A 9,378-nucleotide genomic window follows, 5' to 3' on the forward strand; every position below is an offset into this window, starting at 1 on the left:
AAATAAATATTCGGTATTCAATTGGATAAAGGCAACATCAGTCAATGTATACTGACCAATAACGGAGTTTTTCCGGTGAGCCCTTTCCACATTTCCTGTGAGTGACCGACCCTTCTGTCCTCGAGTGACAGTAGCTGCTTAGCCAGGCGGTCAAGGTCTAGAGTTTTCTCTGGCACGTTTCTGGACAATTTCAGGGCAGTAATCATGGTGTTCGAAAGAAAAATGCTCACTAATGGTGACCCCGAAGACGAGGTAAAGAAATAAATTAGAATTTATGCTTGTAGAGTTGCTCCAAATATGGGTTTATGACTCAACCTACATTACACGTTCATTCACAAGGGTGGTGTTAGGTTTAATTGTTCTCACAGCACAAACGGAAATAGATGAAACATCAGACGACAATCTAAATGTGTATATTGTTTATTTTGTTGTAGACTATTATTTTCGGGGCACTGCCAGCTACCCAAATCGCCCCTTTTATTTATAACATTTTAATGTAATTTGTTTGCTCCTGCTTTAAATGTATCTTACAAATATTCTAATGCATTTCTTAAACACTTTTAATTCCCAGGAGGAAGATGCCCCTGAAGAGGAAGAAGAGGAGGAAGAAGAAGAGGAGGAAGACCTGGTGGTATGTTCTGTTTCATTCATACTATCTTTTTATGTATCACGATGGGACTCTTCTTTACACACAAGCTTCTTTCGTGATTACTACTCACCATTTTAGGATTTTTTTTATTATTCACCGATAAAGGCACACAAACATTTTAGGGTATTTTCTAAAAATCACCGTGAGACCCTGAAAAGTCATTTTCTAGAATCATGTCGCATGTGATTATATAGTTGCACATTTTTAGGAATGGAAAAATGCTGCGGTGTCAAAATTTAATCGATCAATCAACAATCAATCGATGATCAAATTATTACGCAATTACTCACTGTAAAATCAATGAATCATTTACGCCATTGTTTAACTCAGTGGTTCTTAACCTTGTTGGAGGTACCAAACCCCACCGGTATCATGCGCATTCACCAAACCCCTCTTAAGTGATTTTTCTTTTTTTCTTCAAATTCAAGACATCGAGGTTTATTGATGGTGCACAAAATGAGCCGTGCATGAACATCACCATGTTCAAAGCAACAAAAAAAACAGGGCAATGCATGAACTCAAAACAAATGACATACCTGCAGATCAGTGTGACTTCTGCTGTTGCCTTTGCGAGACCAGTTCAGATATGCCTCATCACGGATTTACGCAATAAATCAGGTATGTTCGGACCGCCGCAGTGGAGGCTCTGCCGAACCCCTGAGACCGACTCACCGAACCCCTAGGGTTCGATCGAACCCAGGTTAAGAACCACTGGTTTAACTCAAAGACCTATGTAAAAAAGCTGCTTTTAGTTTAGAAAATGATGAAGTTGATCTAAATAATTTGTTAATTTTTTTTTATCCAATCAATCAAATGGGATATCAGGATACTTACAAGTTACCATTGTATTGAATTGTATTCATACACTTTTTTTTGTCCCATCTAGGACCCCTTAGAAACAATCCGTGCTAAGTGTGCGGAGACAGAACACTGCACACACTATAAGGAGCGTCTGGAGCTCTGCGAGACCCGGGTCAGCTCCAAATCCCAAACCACAGAAGAGTGCACAGAAGAGCTCTTTGACTTCCTTCATGCACGTGATCACTGTGTACGTGTGACACACGCAGAGAACATACCAAAATCATTCTGTGTGTCCTAATGTCTCTTATTCACTTTTTCATACAGGTAGCCCACAAACTGTTCCACAACGTAAAATGATCTACCCAGCAACCACCTGCATCTGTGTGATCACTGTTGATTGTAACATAAGGAGAAGCATACTTGGAAATTGGTATTCTATATTAATACATATTGTATGACGACGATCGCACCATGACTTTCCACTATGTACATTGCATATATTGTGTGAGGCTTTTTGTACATAGAGTAAGCCCTGCTTTTACGGAGTCAAGATTTCCGAACTTCATTGTCGTCAGTTCATATAGAAAAAGAACCCGCATTTCTGCTCATGCAGAATTGTGGTTGTGTTTCGTTCCATTTGGACCGGTATGATAAATAAAAATTCTCTTTGGTTACCATTTCACTGCCAGCCACCTTGTTAATTTGCACAGAAAAGACAGGAGGAGGGGTGAGAATTTTGAATAAAACGAAAATGTTAAGATCTCAGACAAAAAGTTACTAAGTAAAAACTTTATTTGATGGAAAAATCACAATAAATAAAACGTCAAGGTTTCAAAAACATTACACTACTGAACACATGATGGCAGTGTGACTCCAAGTATCTCTGGTGGTGGATTCGGGCCAGTGTATTACGAATTTAAAAATGCGAAAACGTGCAGATGGTGCAGAATTATTCTCACCAGATGTTCTCTTTGCTATCAACATAGTCATCAATGGTAGTCTGTGGACACAGAAATTAAATGAGTTTTTTTTTTTTCAGTCTAATTTCAATCAAATGTAATTCCTGTGTCAGTTTCAAACATTTAAGTCCCTGTAAAGTGAGCTCATTAACAGTAAATGGAAAAGCTGGGGGAAAAAAAAAAACTTTCTTAACCCACCTGCATCAACAACCTCTCCGTCCTCAGCTTCTTGTAAAAGCTAAGAACATTTGGGTCTGCTCGGACCACACGGGGGTCAAAGTCCATAACCTTCAGACCCTCCAAACTCCGAGCCCGAGACAAAGCCACGTAAGCCTGGCCGCTCTCAAATACACGTGCCAGAGATATTTCCACGCAGTCCAACGTCATCCCCTGAAATGAACAAAAGAAAGACTCATTAAGTGGATTTCTAATTCGATTGTCGATTGCGTGGCCCTGTCAACATGTCTTCTTCGGATCACCACTCCCCACTTATCTCATTTCCTCTGAAGGGATACATGTATGCTTTGCCTTGCTTTCTCTGCTGTAGATTAAACATTGCTGACACGGAGGTAGTGAGAAATGAACTCAATTACCTTGAGGGTTGTTTCTTTCTCTTTTTTTATTTCATACCAATTGTACTGCAGTCTGAGGCCAGGATATTGGAACGTGCCATTGAGACAGCAGAATGATTTGTGAAGGCTCACTCGTGGGCACACAGAATAGTAATAAGGAAACACTACTATTATGTACTGTGAAAATATTTGAGGTGGATTGATTGAATTATTGTAGGCAAGGAAATTAGTTCAATTTATAGCACCCTGGACAGGTGAACATTTTTGAAGTCAAGGACAAGTCATCAGTTTCTCTTTCCAGACGCTCTTGGATGGCAATGTCTAATTTTTAGCCCATTTTTGGGAAAGGATGCATGAGAGGTTCAAGGCCGAGTTTACAACCCCTCCTGAGGGAGACAACAAACTTTTATGTCCTGTTGTAATCTGCAGTGATTCATCTTTTTGCGACCATTCAGTCAGTGGATCATAACTAGATTCATTTTCATTTAGGATACCGTCACCAGTGATTTTGCACTTGTTACAATTTGGACTCTTTTGACAGGCAGACATGACGTTGGGATCAAATTTATGCCACTGCTGTATGAGAAACATCTCGATCTTGAATCAAAGTGATTACGTTCAGGTCAGCACTGCAATCAAAACAATCTCTTTGCAGACTGGCTTTGAGGCAGGAAAAATGTATATCATTTATTTAGGGGGAGCGGTAAATTAAATCATTTAAGTAGCTGTGCATCAAGGGAGTCGGGAGAAAAGCAAATTGTAAAATTGCACAATCTAATTCATCAAAGGAAAATGAGGTCATTCCTCCATCATCTGTGTATAAACTTGTAGCCCACCTGGCTCTTGTGGATGGAAATGGCCCAGGCTAACTTGAGTGGCAGCTGCTGTCGACTCAAGTGCGTCCCGCCCCCGTATTTAAACACCCAGCGTTCATGCTTCACCACTTCAGTGACGCCACACAGGAAGCGCACATGTGGGAGTCCTGAAAAAAGAAAAAAAAGCATGAATCAGCATTTTCTCAAATGAACGGTTTAAAACTGTAAGTTAACTCAAAGACTGGCCCAAGAAAAATTGGTGTTTTAGTGCTTTTTAAGTTTCAGAACATTTTCAATGTGTGGGTGGATTTAAAAACTTTTCACACACAAATTTTGGGAGAAGTCAGAAAAAAAAAAAAAGAATCAAGCACCTTTAACAAAAAAAACACAAAAGGGTGAGACGGGGGAAACATTTTCTCAAAGACATTTAGAAGATTACCTTTGAATGTTCTCAGCTAAGCTTGCAATAATAAAATAAATCTATTCTAACCATGTATTCCAGGCTCAAACGCCACCACAACCCCTCGGGCTCCGTTCACCAGACCTCGAGTCACATCCAGGTTCTTTGTCAGCATGACCTAGAAGATGAAGACAACCATGACAACATTAAAACAACAACCCGACATGAACTAGCCATTATAATTATCGGCTGGCGTGCTGATAATTGAGAGCAAGTCAAATGAATACACACTTGAGCTCCCACTTTAAGATGAAGCAGTCTGCTGACAGGGCTGTGCGCATCTATCATCCTCACCAAGGCCGGGTCGCTGTCTACAGCCTCAAACACTCGCGTTGATCCTGATGAACAAGAAAGCTTAAAAATGTTGCTCTAAAAAAGCCAAACTCACACAAAATGTTGTATACAGTGCCTTAAGACAGTCGTCCCCAACCACCGGGCCGCGGACCGGTACCGGTCCGTGGGTCACTTGGTACCGGGCCGCCAAGCCGCACGGAAAAAAAAAAAAAAAATTATCGACAATCAATTAATTCAGGTCAAGACACTCGTCCCGGTCACGTGACATGTTTCCCCAGTCGAGCCCGCAAAGCTAATATGTGGCGAGAGGCTAACTAACCAGGCAATGAAGCATTCAAAACTGCTTCAACACATGGAGACCAAGCATCCTGCAATAAAAGACAAACCTTAATCACTTCGGGTGTCATTGTCTCCGATTCCGTCTAGATGGGACCGGCTCGTTTCTGAGAAACAAACTCAGTGCTCCCACTAATTCAACGTAATGGCGAGTTTTATTTTTGTCATTTGTACTTGTTTTTATGTAAGTTGTACCATTTTATTTCATTGTATTTATATATTTATTATAAATGTATTATTTATTTATTTATATAAATGTATTATTTATTTATATAAATGCCAGTCCGCGAAAATATTTCTGACATTTAACCGGTCCGTGGCGCAAAAAAAGGTTGGGGACCACTGCCTTAAGATACAAGATTAATTACTTGCATGATGATGCTAATAATTCGCGTCTCAAATCATCTTTCCCTATTGGGATGAATGAATATAGCATTAATCTATTGCCGCAACAAAAAAAATGCGATGTTTTACTATTAAGAAAAATAGCACACTATATACTAAATAGATTGTAAAGAGCTAGAGGTTTTTTTTTCCATCATAAATATGCCATGACCACATAATTAATTAGATGTGTTGATTTGATTGAAGAGTTTGTCCTTAATGACGAGACATCGGGCCGTGAATGGCTTTGATAGTCGTATAATATATAATGTCATTAAATTAGTGGACTTCAAGGCCAAGTTATGTAGTTTTTATTTAGTTTTACTTCCATGGCATGAGTTTCGAAAGGCATCACGCTTTTGCCAATTTTCTACAAAAAAACATCAAAAAGGTGCGACAGATGTGAGTAAGCGAGAACAAAGGAGACATACCTGGCAGCTGCTGTAGTTTGTTGTCATTGGTGAGCTCCACATCATCCTTGTGCGTGCACAGTCTGGTTGCTAGGATACCATCCCTGTCGATCTGGCGGTAGGCGCTCTCAACTAATTTATTTGTGACCTCCTCTGTCGCCCTGTGTGAAGTTGATCAAGTCATTCGGCCAAGGATATATTTTCGGATTGGAACCCATTGGGAGGGGGATTCGATTACAAATTTACCTTCCCACCCTTACTGCCTGGAGGAGGGAGATGAAGGTCTGATCTGTTTGTCGCAGCACCTCCGTTAGCTCCAAGTTGACCTGGATGACTTTACGCCAACATCTGGCCTAATGAAGAAAAGTCAGTATTCACGGGCATGGTGTCATATCGGTGCTTCAAATCAGAAGTCTGTGACATAGACCTTATTTCAAAACTGTTTCATTCAAATTGTATGTGTATTTATATAATTACACACAGCTCCCTTAAAACGTGATGGTGCTTCAGCTAATACATATGGTGCAACTTTCAAACGTCTTAACAACATCACTGTACCTGGAAACAAAACTTTGCCTTTTCCTTTCCCTTAGAGATAGGAGGCAGCTGAAAGAAATCGCCAGAAATAATCAGCTGGATACCCCCAAAAGGTTCAGTGGACCTCCTCACTGACCTGTGTGTGCAGATAGAATCCACAAAAGATTTCCTCTCTAAAACATTTTTTTAAATATAGGATATCACACATCATTGTTAATTCAGAGCTATGGATCTTACCTGGCTACAGATTCGAGCTTGTCAAAGAAAGTAGCGTCGACCATGGAGATCTCATCAATGACGAGGTGTTGACAGTTGGTCCAGTGCCGGAGCACCCCGGGCCTCTGAGCCAGCTCGATACACTGCTCCAGTGGGGCTGAGCCAGAGCCAATACCTGGATGCACATCAGAAGTGCGGGGGTGGTAGATGAGGTGGGTAAGAGGGGCACAGAAATGTACAACAAATTAGAATGGCAGTGTGAAGATAATTGATTGAAAATAAAGATCTGGGTGGAAGTAAGACACTCCAAAAGGACATTGATTGTCAAACAGTGCAGCTTTTTGTCTAATCCAATAAAAGTGCGCTGCCACCATTTTGTAGAATCTTTGGAGCAGTTTTGGTGGCTCTCGCTCACAATTATAACAACAGGATGATGTCATCAGAAAGATGAAACTCGGGCTAACTAACCTGCAAAGTTATGTAGTGTTGTTCCTCCAATGTGACATGCAGCCACTCCAGTGCTGGCGGTGGCAAAGGTGCTCTTTGGAGGAAGTGACCCAATTATTCTCTTCAGTAGGAAAGACTTCCCCGTACCTGAATGCATTATGGAATGGATCTTATCAGCAAGTATTTTCATTTCAGGCAAAATACTGGTGTCACTCTGGGCCGGGTGCCTGTGCACATATTCGCACTATGAGAAATTTGAAGTCGTCAATTAACTTAAGAAGCATGTTTGCAGGATATGGGAGGAAGCATGTACATGTAAAGCCGGACTTATTCATACCAGCACTGCCTGTGAAGAAGACGTTCTTTCCACTCAGTACAGCACTGAGGACAGCAGACTGTTCTTTGTTCAGCTTACGGGTAGGAAGGGATAGGATGGTTTTTTTGCTGGGGTTGGCTTTCACCTAAAGTGATCAGAAGAAAAACTGAGCTCACATCTCACCAGCTTAAGACAGTAAAAAAAAAAAAAAATTCATTGTTGAAAATTTAAGAATAGTGTTTACACGCATGTTCTGACAAGAGGGACATTCTTTTCCACAAAATGTCCTTCTTGGCCGTGATGCTCGTTTGTTGTCTACTGAAAATGAAATCACAATTGCTCCGGTAACTACCAATTTTGGCTCACTTGTTTTCTGAGTTGGACTGGTCATGCGACATTCACAACCCAAGCCAGGGGTAGTATTGGTAGTTTGCTTTACAGGGCCATAATCTTCCAAGTCATCATTTGATTGAGTTTTATAAATTATAACTACTTTTCAAAAATTGTGGCGAGCCTGCAGGGCACATAATGATGGACAATGTCAGCTCTGGCCTCAGGGCACAAGATACTAAAAAACGTGTACTCACGGGGCTAAAGTTGCAGTCACTCCTTGGCCTTTTGACTTGTTGTCCCACACCAGTGAGCCTATTAGTGCGGTCCGAAAGGCCTTTGGCTGACACTTTGTTTCGAAGCTCATTGATCTTCTGAATGTCTTTTTGCTGAAGTGGGCTGATGGCCTCAAAGCTGCGGGGAAGACCAGCTTTGAGCTTCTCCCGCCCGCTCAGAGTTTTGCTGGACAGCCCGGCCTGGTGTTTGATGCTCAGAGTCCTCAGGAAGATGCCAAGCTGGTCAGTGGGGCAGTTGGAGATGAGCACCTGGATGTTTTCAGGGATCAGTTGGACAGTGCACTTTCCATCGCGGGCAAACTTGGTGAATAGTTTGAAATCCTTCAGAGGATAATTTTGCGGTATTTTCCCATCGTGCACCCGGAGGATGAGCTCCTGGAACTCGTTGCGTCCCAGAAGAACAGAGGCTTTGCGAATAACCTGCCTCCGGGTGGTCTGTCCTGAAGCGTTCAGGTGCTCTGTCGTCACGCAACACTGTAGCTGAACCCCGCTGTCCTCTCCTCCAGACATTGCAGACACTTTCTTTAAAGAAATAAAATTATATATAAATATATTTTCTGAATACTTGATTATTCGACAGAAGTGCAAAATAATGTTGACCTGGATAAAACACTGCAACTTCTGAAACGAATATCGCCATGCATTTTAATTGTCCTTTAAAATGTTGATCTCATCCTAACCCCTTGTATTTGTTAACAAAATAATAATTTTTACAAAATGGTTTTCTGTATTTTAGTCATGCACGTACTGTATTCTATTCAACGTTTGTATTTACAAAGGTGTGCACTTTCCCATGTACAAAGTATGTAATCTTACATGACGACGCGGCGGTGGTGCTTCATCCAGGACGTCAATGCAACAACAAAACCTAATGTTAAAAAATACAGTTGTAGATGTGGGTTAAATAAAAAAAGTTTTAGCTGCAGGTTGTCCACTCATCCGAGGCTTTCCTCTGCTAAACTCGCGAAACGCCGATTTCAAATTCTCAGCGTGGCACACTGAGCCAATCAGATATGGAGGCTGTAAGCCAATCAGCGGGAGGTGATTTAAATATATAGCCAATGAAAATGCGAGATGACACCTCGTGACTTGGCCGACCAATTGTTGGCGGCACGATTATTACGTCACAAAATCTCCGTGTTTACGGAAATACCCACTAATTTTTTTTATTTATTTTTTTCCATTTTGGGATTTTCACGTTGAATCGAATGGACACACATATTCCATTCCAAAGTCAAAAAGCTCATTAAAAACATCTTGGAAACACCACGAGGAGTTATATATATAGTATAGTTAGTTGTACTCTTTCTTCCTCATTTTTAACCGAATTAAATGATTTCAACTTCAAACTGTTCAGTAAATCTAACAGTATCATTCCAAAAATTATTACCATGAGTCTATAATGACATAAATATACAACTCTAGCATAATCAGCGTGTTAGCCATTCCTGGAAAACCTCCATTTACAATTACAATGTTGTACCATCAACCATCATGATTGTTTTAAGTTGATGACTGTGTACTGATGGTGCATTTATAGTAAACAGTACACTGTT

General features: G+C 40.8%; 2 protein-coding genes across 3 annotated transcripts; one reads left to right on the forward strand and one right to left on the reverse strand.

The window, feature by feature from the left end:
* Positions 1 to 92: 92 nt before the first annotated feature.
* LOC133165956 (cytochrome b-c1 complex subunit 6, mitochondrial-like) lies at positions 93 to 2,132 on the forward strand. Its single transcript, XM_061295888.1, has 4 exons — positions 93 to 252; positions 572 to 631; positions 1,536 to 1,697; positions 1,775 to 2,132. The coding sequence occupies exons 1-4, from the start codon at positions 205 to 207 to the stop codon at positions 1,805 to 1,807; spliced, it is 303 nt and encodes a 100-aa protein (XP_061151872.1). The 5' UTR covers positions 93 to 204; the 3' UTR covers positions 1,808 to 2,132.
* Positions 2,133 to 2,224: 92 nt separating this feature from the next.
* pif1 (PIF1 5'-to-3' DNA helicase homolog (S. cerevisiae)) lies at positions 2,225 to 8,804 on the reverse strand. 2 transcript variants are annotated; one of them, XM_061295887.1, is made up of 13 exons: positions 8,639 to 8,804; positions 7,784 to 8,340; positions 7,218 to 7,341; positions 6,902 to 7,027; positions 6,455 to 6,608; positions 6,239 to 6,353; positions 5,927 to 6,033; positions 5,702 to 5,841; positions 4,488 to 4,594; positions 4,287 to 4,374; positions 3,818 to 3,963; positions 2,608 to 2,799; positions 2,225 to 2,450 (listed from the first exon to the last, which is right to left on the reverse strand). In XM_061295887.1, exons 2-13 carry the CDS (start codon positions 8,330 to 8,332, stop codon positions 2,406 to 2,408), a joined length of 1,893 nt encoding a protein of 630 aa, XP_061151871.1. In that variant the 5' UTR covers positions 8,333 to 8,340; positions 8,639 to 8,804; the 3' UTR covers positions 2,225 to 2,405. The 2 variants fall into 2 exon arrangements, with proteins under 2 accessions (XP_061151871.1, XP_061151870.1); XM_061295886.1 differs by having other exon boundaries at positions 7,784 to 8,344.
* Between the last annotated feature and the right edge of the window lie 574 nt (positions 8,805 to 9,378).

This window comes from Syngnathus typhle, linkage group LG13, assembly GCF_033458585.1.
Source record: "Syngnathus typhle isolate RoL2023-S1 ecotype Sweden linkage group LG13, RoL_Styp_1.0, whole genome shotgun sequence".
Taxonomy (NCBI): Eukaryota; Metazoa; Chordata; class Actinopteri; order Syngnathiformes; family Syngnathidae; genus Syngnathus; species Syngnathus typhle.